Genomic DNA, 12,786 nt, shown 5'->3' with positions numbered 1-12,786 from the left:
ACTTCGTTCTTAAAAAAATAATCCATCACCTGAAAATGTATCCGGCTTGATGTGGAGAGCAAGTACTGAGGCTAGCAAAATGCATCTCTAAAATTACAGCGCTTTGTGAATATATTTACGAAAGGCATGCAATGTTTTACGATGACAAGGGCATTTATTTGCTTTCAAATAGAACACTGTCAAACATTTTCAGGAAATTAACTTGCACCCATATTACAGACATGTTAGCTGAAATGATGACCGTCGCATATTTTTTGGGGGTTTTTCATAAACTCCTTTATATATAATATTATTTATAAAGCAACCCTTGGTTTTTATGCGATCCGTACCTTCTATTCTGTACTTTTCCATCTCTTGCACCTCTGAAGTCGACTCTTTCAGATCCTCCACAAACTTTTTGCGGTCTTCAGGATTGGGAGCATTGAAGATGACGAGGATTTCTGTTTCTGAGCCAGGCGTCGATGAGACGAGCCTTATCCCGTGCTGATAGTCTGCAATTACAAATCCAATACGCGAACTTCGGACATCGCCACTTTCAAAGCGAAACAGGGAAGGTGAATAACACGTTGGACATTAAAATACCGTCCTGTAAAAGGGGCAGTTACAAAAAAAATACACAGCCAGTTAAGGAAGAGGGTATAATCTAGCACTTAATGAGGTCAAATTTAAAAAAATATAACTGTGCACTGTATTCGATGGACACGACTGCTCAGTTCGATTAAGGTTTAAGAATGGCCGTGACTTGTGTCTGGAGACTTTTCCAGCTGTGTTGGGGGCATTTCCTCTCTATACTCTCCATGTACTCTTATGTTGTGGCATGTGCTTCGTAATGCCCTGTCGTATGCCTCTCTGCTCCGAAATTCACTCTGAATCCCTGATGTCATCCGAGCCAACTTGTGTAACTCAATAAAAAAAAACCATGCTAACGCAATTTGCAAAAACATTCGGTCATAAGACCCTTCCTCAACAAACCAACAGTTGAAATGTTATCAGATTGGTATGTATCTCAGTGAAATGAAACGTGACTTTGTCTTGCAAGGTATTCAATTTTGCATTAGAGACCAACATCCTACAAAAGCACGCTCTGATAATATATTGCATTGCCTTTGAAACTGATTGGTCTACACCAGACAGTCTTCTTTCGGGCCTAGTCTCACCAGTGTCAGACCAGAAAACGCCAAAAGGCTTTTTGGCGTTTTTTTGCATGTTCACCACAAGTACGTGTGGTTAATGCAGACTTGATTCCTTGTAAAAGATTTATATTTGGTGTTTGAACATCTTAACAGCGGTTTTATTTCCATAAAGGATAAAACCTATTCTTACTTATCCTACACTCAGCCCCGTTACTCATTGGCAGCATCATCATCATCATCCTTAGCAGAAGCATCAGCAGCAGTGGCTTCAATATTATTATCATTGTTATCAGCCGAGGCATCATCATTTGAAGCAGCATCATCATGGTCAGGAGGAGCAGTATCAGACAAGTTATCAAAGGGATTATCATTATAATGTATTACCTTTGTCAACATCACCATCATTAGCATACATATTTCCTGTAATTAATCATTTATGTTCGAGCTCGTTTAACACAAGTCTCCCTTGAAAAGATACCTTTAACTCTCAATGGGCTCTCCATCTGGTTATAAAGTAAGTATATCATTGGTAAAATTATTACTATTGTTTTTGAACGCATTCTCTGCTGAGGACTTACACTGATTCTCAAAGAGATGGACCTGCATTCCGTACAGGGGGAACGACTGGCGAAAGCTGTAACTCGTCGAATGTTTCCGCTTGTGGAAGATTTTTGTAACCTGGAGGAATAAGAAAAAATTATGACGCAACAGTAATGCTCGAATATATATAAATACATTTGAAATGTACTGACATATGGATTTTAAATCGATGATTGTGCTACACGCTATTGCATCGATCTATATGTGTAAGAATCGCTTAATTTAAAATGTGCGTATGCTGCATGTAATCGGTTCGAGTGGACCCTGCAATCCACTCAAGAGTCCACATGACATGCAATGGCACAGAGAAAACAAACTTAGGTTGAACTCTGACCAATAATCCTGGCAATATGTTCAACTGAGATAGGCGCGAATGGATACGTACATAAACAAAAAACATGTTTGCACAAATGCCCCGTTCAGATGCACAATTCTATTTGCTCCTTGCACACATCTGGCATTCAAAAAAAACAAGCTAAATTAGATGGTGAAGTTGTGGAGAAAGCTTAATTATTTTTTTTACATTTAATTCGTCTATATTTTCCCTCAAATTTTACCCTGACTGGGCTATCGAAGTCATGCATATAAGATCAAGTATCCATTTATATAATTCGCGTAAAAGTGCAACCCTTCATGTGACCCACGACAGCGGATATCGCAAAGCTACACCTCTAAAATCCCTTCAAGTGACTCTCTGGTCTAAGCAGAGCGAAATTAAAACTCGATTTATTAGTTTGTGTAGCCATTAGTTGTTGAGCTAAGGTCATCAACTCATCACACTTAAGAACCCGGTTTAATCACAGGCGCGGCTGCCTGGATTCATACTCGCGGACACTTACCACAAGCAGGTCATTGAAGAGGAAAATCTCTCGCTGATGGAGGCCCAGTTTTTGAGGTCGGTTTGGGTCTGGCACCTCGAACAGGCGGCAGTAGCAGACGAGGCGGCGGTGTGGCAGCGAGAGCACCTGAGGCAATCAAAGCAGCAGGGCAACGTCCAAGGGAGCTCTGCAGCAGCACGAAGGCCGCCACCCGTTAAAGGAATGCGCTTTATATTTTATTGTTTCCCTTCTACGTGACTTTAACGAAAGAACCAAGAATATAAACAGAATACGGTTAAACCGCTGGAATACCAAAGCGTTCTCTTTTCAGCAGTGGACTGCTGAAAAAAGAATCCACAGCTGTGAATCGATCTGCAAAAAAAAACCTCCCATTGTCTGTGGGTCAATCATCTTAATTTCTGAATGTTCTTGTGGATAAGTACAATTACCTAGAAGTGGTGAGGGCAGGTGCTAAATTCCTCTCATTACGTGGAAATTCCCACGGATAAAGAGGAGTCGCGTGGCAAATTCATGCCATTGTACAAGCTCATTCATGGATAACTTAGCAGAAAATATGATTTATTTTCACGGAGTTCCCCCAATAGTACCTCCCACATGAAAATCTGCCAATGTACATTTTACGGTAACTCCACTCATATAAATGCACATCCGATGCTGTGCGTCCCACTGTCTGACACGCTTTGTATGTGGTTGATGGTAGAAAAAACGATTCCTATACCTGGTGGTTAGTTGGCATCAACATATTAAAATTACTATGTTCCTAATAACATTTGTGAAGACAATATATATGTGTGTGTGTGTGTCATGAGGGGATAATTGGGCTGTAATTCTTCAAGTCAGTTTTATCACTCCTTTGAATAGACGAATGATTGAGGCATAATTTCATTATTGAATTATTTTGTGGCTGATGAAGATGCTGGTTCCTGTGAGTGATGTGTAACCTCACTAATGCAGTGATTACATTGAGCTCTGCAATCAAATTTCACGGTGGAAAGATGTCTCGTGTGTCAGGACTCACTGTGGTTACACAGTGAATGAGGTCACGCAGGGCCATAAGGGGAGGGGAAGGGAGGGGCGGAAGGGGGATGGAGGGGATGGCAGGTGGGGCAGTTTGCCCCAAGCCTCGGATCTGAGGGTGCCTCAGAGAGGGTTTTAATTAAGAGCCTAGGTGGCCTCATCTGCCATGTTGGCTCAGGCTTCCAAAATTCGTGTAGTGCCCCTCTGAGGTTATAAGCCATGTGTGCCACAGTCAAAATTGGCCCAAATTCGAAAAATTACTCGTAAATTACCCAATTGAGAAAACACATAGAAATCATCACAAGCTACCACGAAACATACCAGGACGCCTCCTGGATAAAGAGTCTTGAGAGTCTCCAGTGATGTGTTGTTTTTTTTCTGGGTACGTAAATGTTATTCTAAAAATAAAATAATAGATCTTCCTGCAGAAGCGGTGTCGCGCTTCGAGCTGTCCGTACCGGCTTCTTGCCCACGATGGTCTTCTCTACGTTGGCCACCTGCGTAACATGGTCATCGTTGGTCTTGAGCTCTCCACGCTGGATCCTCTCATAGATGCCCACCAGGATCTCCCGAGGGATGTCCGCCCCATCGTCGACTCCTACAGTGACAGAGTGGCAGCCAGGGCATGTTTAGAAGGAGAGCACACAGTGAGGTCATCAGGTCCAGGGCTGGATTAGCGCAGGGGCTTTAGAGGCTGCAGTCTGGGGCTTTGGACTTTGAGGGCCCTGCCAAAAAAAATGATTTTTAATTTCTAAAGGTTGAATGGAATATTGTAATTATATAAAATTAATGCAGATACCAAAAAACATAATGATGCATTAGCTCAGTTCCCTGAGTGCTGGGTGCTGGAATGGTGTTCTAATGTCTATGTTCGGAGTGTTTCGGTGACTACTGTATGAATAATCCTAGAGGTTATTTGGTAATTAAAGCCATAACATCACTATGTTTATTCTTACCAATTACAATTATTTTTATAATTTTAACTTTATGTAGCTTTACAATCCAAGCATTACATTAAAAAAACAACAACGGAGTGTTCGGCATTGGGCATGGGTGGTGTTAAACAGTCAAGGGAAGGAATTCACTTAACATAGAGAGCCTACCCACCCACAGCAACAAGCCCCCCACTAAACTTCATCTGGTCCTGAGCATGTGGACAAATCCTAGGGTGATACCTGCATAGCAAACATAATTCTACCTAATTTTCCAAACAAAACGATATATAGGCATATTTCATAATTTCAATGTTCGTTTGGCTTGGGCAATACAAATATGCACAAAACTGTTTCCCAGAGATTATAATTTGTTATTGTTGTGATGGACCAAGTCTAAATCCAGGATATGTAGATTAATCACCACATTAATCTTGGCTCGATGAGAAAAAAAATGCAGAAGGCAACCAGCTTCTCACTTATATCCTCCCCGCTAAAATAAACAACAAAAACCCCGACAAATAAATAAGAGTATTAAGAATGGCACGTGAAGTAAACAAACATTTATCTACAACCGTTGAGCGTGTCGTTCGTCTACCCGTGGTTATGTGGCCGATACATATCAATTACGTCATCGCATCAAAACTTCACCAGGGTTAAATTGCGTCCCGGAGAGTGAAGGTCAAGTTGTCACGGTGACATGTTCCGAGCGGTCGTGGGTTTTGCCACTTGTTGCAAACAAGTTCGCGGTTCGAGCCCCTGGCTAATTGCTCGCGGGTGTCCTGGCTAATGCTCGCGGGGGTGCATTGACCGCAAGAAAGCGACGTCTGCCCCACAGTGGATGTTACAGATCCCCTGACGCTTTCCAAAAAAAGAAAAATCCAGTAAAGGGACATGTGTGCTGGCATCACAGTCCAAAATATGACAAATGATAAAAAAATACCCACTTAATTGGGTAAATCCAGAAAACTAAACTGTTAATTTTACTATGTAAGGCCCACTGAGCTATATAGCTCCTTTTCAGAAGTGGTCTGGCCACAAATGATAGTTCAACGAAGTGGCTTATCACGTGGAAATTTTTCGCAGCCAAATACTACAAAAGCATGTGTCTAAATGTGGAGGGGAAAGCCGGAGGACCCACGGAAAAATCCACGCGAGCACAGAAAGAACATGCAGACTCCAAATATACAGCAGGCATCAGGTTCGGGATTGAACCCACGACCTCCTGTATGACAGGCGAGGTCGTTAACATCTCGCCACCGTGGCGCCCTTCCAACTTGTGCACTCATGATAACCGACGTTACAGGAGTTGAGCATTTATAAATGTACTTACTTACTATTGGCTGACAGCAGACTACACCCGTCTAGGAAACATACCGCCTTTCGTGAGAGCCTCGATATCAAATGTACGAAATAATTATTATAACCATGGGGTTTCCTTCCATCGACACCGTCATCCATCCCTCCCTTCCGCTCGCTTGCTCATCTGCTCAGCCACACATGCGTCCATCCGACTCGCGAGCTCACCCCTCAGGTTCTTGACGAAGTCGTCGAGTTTCATCTTCCTCTCGGGCTTCACGTTGGGGCTGTACATGTCGGTGTTGAGCAGCACGATGGCGAACGCCAGGATGAAGATGGTGTCCGGGTTCTGGAAGTTCTTCACCACGCCCGGGTTGCACATGCAGTAGCGCTGGCTGCCAGCAGAAAAAAACAAAACCAAGAGTGATCATTTTACATCCATTATTCACGATCTTGGTTATTGCTTGCACACCGGCTTGTCACTCTGGCCAGCTGCTGTGCCAGAAGAATTGTACCAGTGGAGCAGCAGCAAATTAACCTGCCACCCTGTGTGGGTGCGAAAAATGATGCTGTGATGTAGTTTTCAAGAGCAAGGCGTTTCATACGTGTCGCGATGTGTCCAACTTTCGAGAATTAACCTTCGCTTGTGGAAACTACTGTATGTACATGAAAAAAAAAACATCTCGTACAAAACGAATTTTTTTACCTATGAAAATATTCCTTTTGACTGAAAATATAACTACACATGGCACACCACGTTCTGGTGTACGTCTCGCTATCGCTGTGGCTAGAGAGGCATGTGCCACCTACTCTGGTATACCAACGACCCAGAAAATATTTCCGTGCGATATCGCTGTTGGTGTTTAGTTTGTTGTCCTTCCCCAGCAAATCCGATTAGCATGGTTGGCTGTGTATGGTGCGAAAGAATTTGCGTGGAGGGGGGGATCATCCATGCACAACAGCTATTATAGACTGTAAGTACAGTGCAACAAATTCTCTGCTTTCAAGGATTATATTCCCCACCTTCACAAACACGCACTGCCTGGCACGGTGAAGTATGGTCAAATAATCCCCACGACTCCGCGCGGTGCGGGGAGGACACCGTTCAGCATTGGATTGACAGGGGCTGTAAATGTACACTGTACAACGTAGGCTTTTACACATTCCACCTCTAGCATCGTTGTCAGAGTTATATATTCTCACATTCAATCACATGGAAAGATTACACTGGCTCTCTTCAGGGAATGCTCAGTATTGAACAATATCTAACTGTTGATATTAATATTTTCTGCACACGGCGCGCCCCTGGCACCTATAAAAAAAAAATATGGCGTGGGACCTTTAAGAACACTCATATGGAGGTGGCATTTTTTGTTCGGAATAACGTCCTATTTTGCTGGAGTCACTGCCTCGACCGAGAGTGGCTTACACGTACAAACGTGTGGTAGCAGTCCAATCAGATCTGACGGCCCACTCCTGACAATATACAATCCCATGAAATTTGGATTTACTGCATGCCTCTGCGTTGCCGAATGTTTTTTTTCTTGTAGGGGGCTTTTTCGAGGTAATACTGGACCCGATGCTCAAATACAAGAGTGGGATTCTGTGGGATTGAGGTCAGGTCTTCGGAAAGACAAGGTTGGGGATAGATGCCACCGACGCTGAGGGGTGATACTTCTCTTTATTATAATATATATTTTGAGGCTGTCTATATCTAGGTTGCTGTATTTCTTTCAAATTGCTGTCCATTGCAAACAGGTCCCTGCAGGGTGGGCTGGTAGGAACATTGGAATTTTGCGCAATTTTATGACATTGTTACGTAAAATTGTGCAAATTGAGAGCGTTTTCCCACCTTTTTGCCCTCAAAATCGTTGAGGGTTCTTCGGACAAATTATACACCCAACAGCACGAGATTTCACTTCGTTAAAGTATTGAAAGGGGACGGACGGACGGACACATTCATCTATTGCAGGCTGGTACACTCAGTTTACAACTTCGTTCCTACCAGTATAAACTACCGCTGGCCTCATTGTATAGTCTTGACACCGACAACAAAAAAACACTGCCCAGAAATGTGTTGTTTTCCACTTTGTTCAAATGGAAAGTTGTCCCGATGAAATGTCATTCTCGAAGCGGCTGAATGGCTGTGCAACAGCTGTCGAATGAAACAAGAAGTTCACAAATTGGCCAGGAGGGGGTGGTATTGGAACGGGTTGATTTTCAGCGTTGGATAAATTACTCTGTGCCACGGACTTATTTGTATCATCAGTTTCTATTTCACAACCATATGCCTCTCAGAAGCAAAGTAATCTGGTGAGTACTCTCTTGACGGAATGTCTGGGATACTAGATGTTACAGGCTAGAGCTGCGAGTTTGGCCACAAATTGCAGTCCAGCTATGGATAATTTTAATATATCCATGTAGAGCTTTACATGCGACTACTGCCTTCATTATATTCGTCGGTTTTAGTACAGATAACCTGGCTTATTCCTAAAAGCCAAGTACTCATGAATGGAATTGGTTGAACATTCCAATGCAGAACCCTCATGAAAGTCTTGAGACTCAGTGAGCCTTTTTTTGCATTAAGGACATTATTCTTATCATTATTACTACACAAAGTGGGATTTGAGTGAGGACTTCCAATGCATGTATTGTTTAATTTTTTTAAAATCTACATCAAGGACATAAAAGCACAAATTCTGCCACAGTTGAAATACTTTTGTGATATCTGCAGCTCCTAGTGCGTGTATGTGCCTCTGTAATATAGGTTTTTGGGTTAGATCGCATAAATATATAAATGTGACGTTACAAACCCGCCACCACTCGACACAGCCAACTAGTAAGGGTTGTCACGTAAACAGAGCATGCCAATTCGTCACTAGTACAGCACACCGGTGTGTTGGAGAGCCAAGCCACAACATTTACAATCTGAGCATCACGTTTTGCCAGTAATTACAACTAGCTTCATCAGGCGACAGCCAGATTTGGCCAGATTTGGCCAGATTTGGCCAGATTTGGCTGTCGCCTGATGAAGCTAGTTGTAATTACTGGCGAAAAGTCGTACTCAGATTGTAAATGTTGTGGCTTGGCTCTCCAACACACCGGTGTGCTGTACTAGTGACGAATTGGCCAAGTTCTGTATGTGACTTTACCGGAAAAAAACAATGAGTAATTTTATGCAGTCACGAAAGCTTTAATGCTTTATTATGGCCAAGTTCTGTTTACGTGACAACCCTTACTAGTTGGCTGTGTCGGGTGGTGGCGGGTTTTAACGACACATTTAACAATTTACGCGATCTAACCCAAAAAACTTCTATTATGGATGATATTGGTCACGAAAGCCTGCTAGGTGTTAAACTATGTGCCTCTGCTTGAAACAATCCATCTAAACAAGTGACGTTGAATGATGTTGTCCCTATGCTCACTGAATCACTAAAAACACTCTCTCATGGTTCATTCAAACCGATCGCCTCATTGTCAGTCCTTTATCGCTACTACAAGAGACATTGTTCCTACGATCTTCATGCTTTGGTAGCACCCCCCCCCACTCCGCAAAGTAGTCAATGGCTCGTTTGAGCTGATTGTTTATCTCAGCGACTTTGTGTCCCAACAACCACGGCGCTCTAACCACTTTCCCTTCCTTTCTTCTCTCCCAACGACTGAGTTTGGACTTCCTTGACATCGTCTGTTTTTCGATTTGAAGCTTTCCTGACTTCAGGGATTCATATTCTTGGTTCTTTCGGTGAAGTCAAGAATATCGTCTATTTTCCCAAATTTCTTACAACATTGCTCATATCAAGGATGTTATTTTACCATAGGTGAAGTTTCACTTCTATATTTGGGGGGGGGGGGGGTCGCTTTGTCCTTCACATTAGGAATTGTGGGTGCATACAATTAAAACATTTTTTTTAATTTCAATTGTAAACTACTAAAAATAAATTAATAAAGGTGTTTGCCATTTTGGGGGTATTTGGGCTGATTGAATCTGTGTCCAGCCAATGTTATTTGCTCGATCGTCATCATCAGGGCTGGCTGTGGCTGGCCACTTTGCGTTATAGCCCTGTGCTCAGGATCTGTGATAAAAATAGAACACAGTGGTGCAAGTGCCTCTAATGGGCTAAGTGTTGAAAGGTCACCTGCTTAAGGTTCTAAAAATAAGCAGGCAGCAGTTGCTTATATACAACACTCAGTTGGCAATAGATGTAAAGAAAAGAATGCTTCCATCTAAGCTTCATGACATCCAGCATAAAGTCAAACCAAAGGTGCATGGCTATTCGTGGTGTCACATTACCCCCTCCACCACCCTGCCATCCCACCCTCAGCGATTCGATGAATTGTGTCAGTGCCACAATCTTAATTAATAATTGATCTTTGTTGCACAATGGTGGTGAATGTAGCAGCTAATAGAGGTTTGCCGCTATCACTTGGGCGCTTGTTACAAACAACGTACAACTGGCCCTTTGACAACGCACTGCTGGATAAAGGTCCTTCTCTGGCATAGCAGATATTTAGGTTGTTTTCACCATACTTCACCGTGCTGATCAGTACACGTTTATGAAGGGCGGTTGCCAGACCAGTTCACTGACTACCGATGTTACTTGTGGGCGGGTTTTATGGTGCAGTGCACCGCCGCTCCATCCCATCGCACAAAATCTCACACTGAGGGTTTTATGCTTGTATCATAAGCTTAGAGAATCAATATGAATCAATGCATCAGTATACCCCGAGTGTTTCTCAGTCTTAGAAGTTTATATCGGCCTTTGACCAAATCACCCGTAATGGAAACCGATCTCATTAGGTCTCGGAAGCTAAGCAGGTTTGAGCCCGGCTAGTGCTTCGATGGGTTGCCACCATCATAAAACAGGTGTTATAGGCTGCTGTAGCGCTACGTGGTGGGCACCACAGTAAAATCCATTGTTATACTATACTATGTTTCAATGTCTATGCTTCCCTTCAACCGCGTATTGACTAGTGGAGGATGCTCAAATAGCCTCAAACGGTTTGCAATGGTACAGGGGAGGTCGTCATTCAGCCGTGGATCGGCAGTAGATTGATGAACATATATTTGTTCATCGGCCTCGTGAAGTGCATTATTTTATTCAAACATGGGTGTAGGGGCTGGTGCCCGTAGGGGGCTCATGTGTGAAGAGGCAAATCCTAGCTTCTAAGGCGAGCTCACTATAACGACTGTAAGTCACCTGCCAAAGCAATCCTTCCTCCCCCAGGGAGGAGGCATTTAGCACAAACATCCAGATGGTGGATTTGCCGACCCGGTTATTTATTTATTGTACTCGCATTAGATATTTTAATTGTGGATGCATCGCCGAGATGGAAGCGTCGCCGCCTGCAATGAGGTTTTGCCCGTGCCCGACGATGGTTTGGTCATGGTGCTGTCGCCTACAAACGGGGACTTGTCCCTCCCCCCACTGCAAAGTGGAAGCTCTTCAACCTTTGAACGAGTTTGGTCTTCACGCTCAAAGCATTCGGGTGTAAGGCGTTTGACCGCCGTAACATTGCCAGCCACACAGCGTGTATATTTGGGTTGTATTTATTTAGCGTCCGATTCAGCAACGGTACTACTGGGACCCGCATGCACAGGGGGACTTTACGTGCCGCCAAGTTCACATTACGCAAGACAGTAAGAGGACCCTGAAGGAATTAGCTTCCCATTTTACAAGTTTGGATATGTATCATGCCTAAATGTGACCAAATCTCTTCCTCCGTACTGTTATTACAAAAAATCCACTGTGTTTATAAAGGCTGCCTATCTTTGCTTCATTTAAAAAAAAAACATCCATTTGCCCAAAACATTGCATTTGTTGTTATTGTTGTTCTTGCGCGTTGAACAATTAAACACGGTTACAAATAACAAAACTAATCGAGGTAGGCTGAGTGATAATGGGATGTCTGGATTTATTTGGGAACTCTCAACAGCCATTTTTTTTTTACAAAAATCATTTGGCTACAATTCATATGTAGCAGCTTCCTCGAAAAGTGAGCATATTGCAGTTTTATTTAATTCCTTAAACAATAATAGTTTAAACGAAACGTATATCCGTTGTGCGTGTCGACTACGTATGTTATACCGAACACATTAGAAGCTGGACACGCATGCACATTTTTTGTTTATGGCTCAAGTATCAGAAGCTGGTATGTGTGTTATTCCCTGTGCACCAGTGGTATGTAAAGATATAAGCTTCATATCAGAACTGTGACTTTCAAGGGAGTTCTTATACAAATATAAGCAGAACTCCATTCTGTATCTTGACATGTAAGCACATGTTTTGGCTGATCGGCTTTGCAGACGAATATTTTCGAGCAGAGTTTGTTTAAGCCAGCAAAACTCAAGAGCAGTCAGGCTTGTTAAACAAATGCTGCTGGATTAACAGAAGTTATTGGCAAGATTACTCCAAATAAACTACGGGACCCTATTCTATGCATAAAGCAATACTGGACACAAACCAATTGTAGACATAGTGGGATTGAGGCAACAGTAAAGGGATAGAGCCTTGTTTTTTTTTAAACCAACATCACATTCTGCATTGAGGGATAAGGGAGTGTATACATTTCCTGGATTTTATTCTGACTTCTTTGATTTTCCGTGAATACGTTTGATGACATTTCAAGAGAAATGTCACATCTCATCGAACATTTGGGTTACGAGCACTGGCGGAGCCAGTGGGGGGGTGGCATGTGCACCCCCAACAATAGTCTGAGTCAATAATTGGCAATAAGTGACGGCAAAGCAGTTATAAGTGACTCACAGAATTGTGCGCAGTTGCGTATAGAGTACACGACTTCCCTGAAGGCAAACACCTTCAGTAAGCGCGATGCTGATCACACAACGCGGTTCGAATTCGACCCTCGATCGATGGCTGTGCCATCACCGCACACGTGTTGAATAAAAAGCAAGGGACAAGTCCTTACTTACTCACAACTCCTATCATTTTTAATTGCTGGAGGGGT

At 42.9% G+C, this 12,786-nt stretch overlaps 1 protein-coding gene across 7 annotated transcripts in view; it reads right to left on the bottom strand.

Annotated features, from left to right (window-relative positions):
- The window catches only part of LOC116949342 (IQ motif and SEC7 domain-containing protein 1-like), a 267,850-nt gene that overhangs the window by 12,154 nt on the left and 242,910 nt on the right, over positions 1 to 12,786 (bottom strand). For all 7 annotated transcript variants that reach the window (XM_032966536.2, XM_032966537.2, XM_032966541.2 and 4 more), the window contains 5 exons: positions 6,049 to 6,215; positions 4,048 to 4,187; positions 2,573 to 2,698; positions 1,712 to 1,811; positions 330 to 491 (listed from right to left, as the gene is read on the bottom strand). In XM_032966536.2, the coding sequence (XP_032822427.2) occupies positions 330 to 491; positions 1,712 to 1,811; positions 2,573 to 2,698; positions 4,048 to 4,187; positions 6,049 to 6,215 (695 nt within the window). The remainder of the gene's footprint in view (positions 1 to 329; positions 492 to 1,711; positions 1,812 to 2,572; positions 2,699 to 4,047; positions 4,188 to 6,048; positions 6,216 to 12,786) is intronic.

Source organism: Petromyzon marinus, chromosome 36, assembly GCF_048934315.1.
Source record: "Petromyzon marinus isolate PM22_M1 ecotype Great Lakes invasive population chromosome 36, UKy_Petmar_22M1.pri1.0, whole genome shotgun sequence".
Taxonomy (NCBI): Eukaryota; Metazoa; Chordata; class Hyperoartia; order Petromyzontiformes; family Petromyzontidae; genus Petromyzon; species Petromyzon marinus.
The sequence above is the reverse complement of the archived record's forward strand: the minus strand, read 5'-3'. Positions and strand labels throughout refer to the sequence as shown.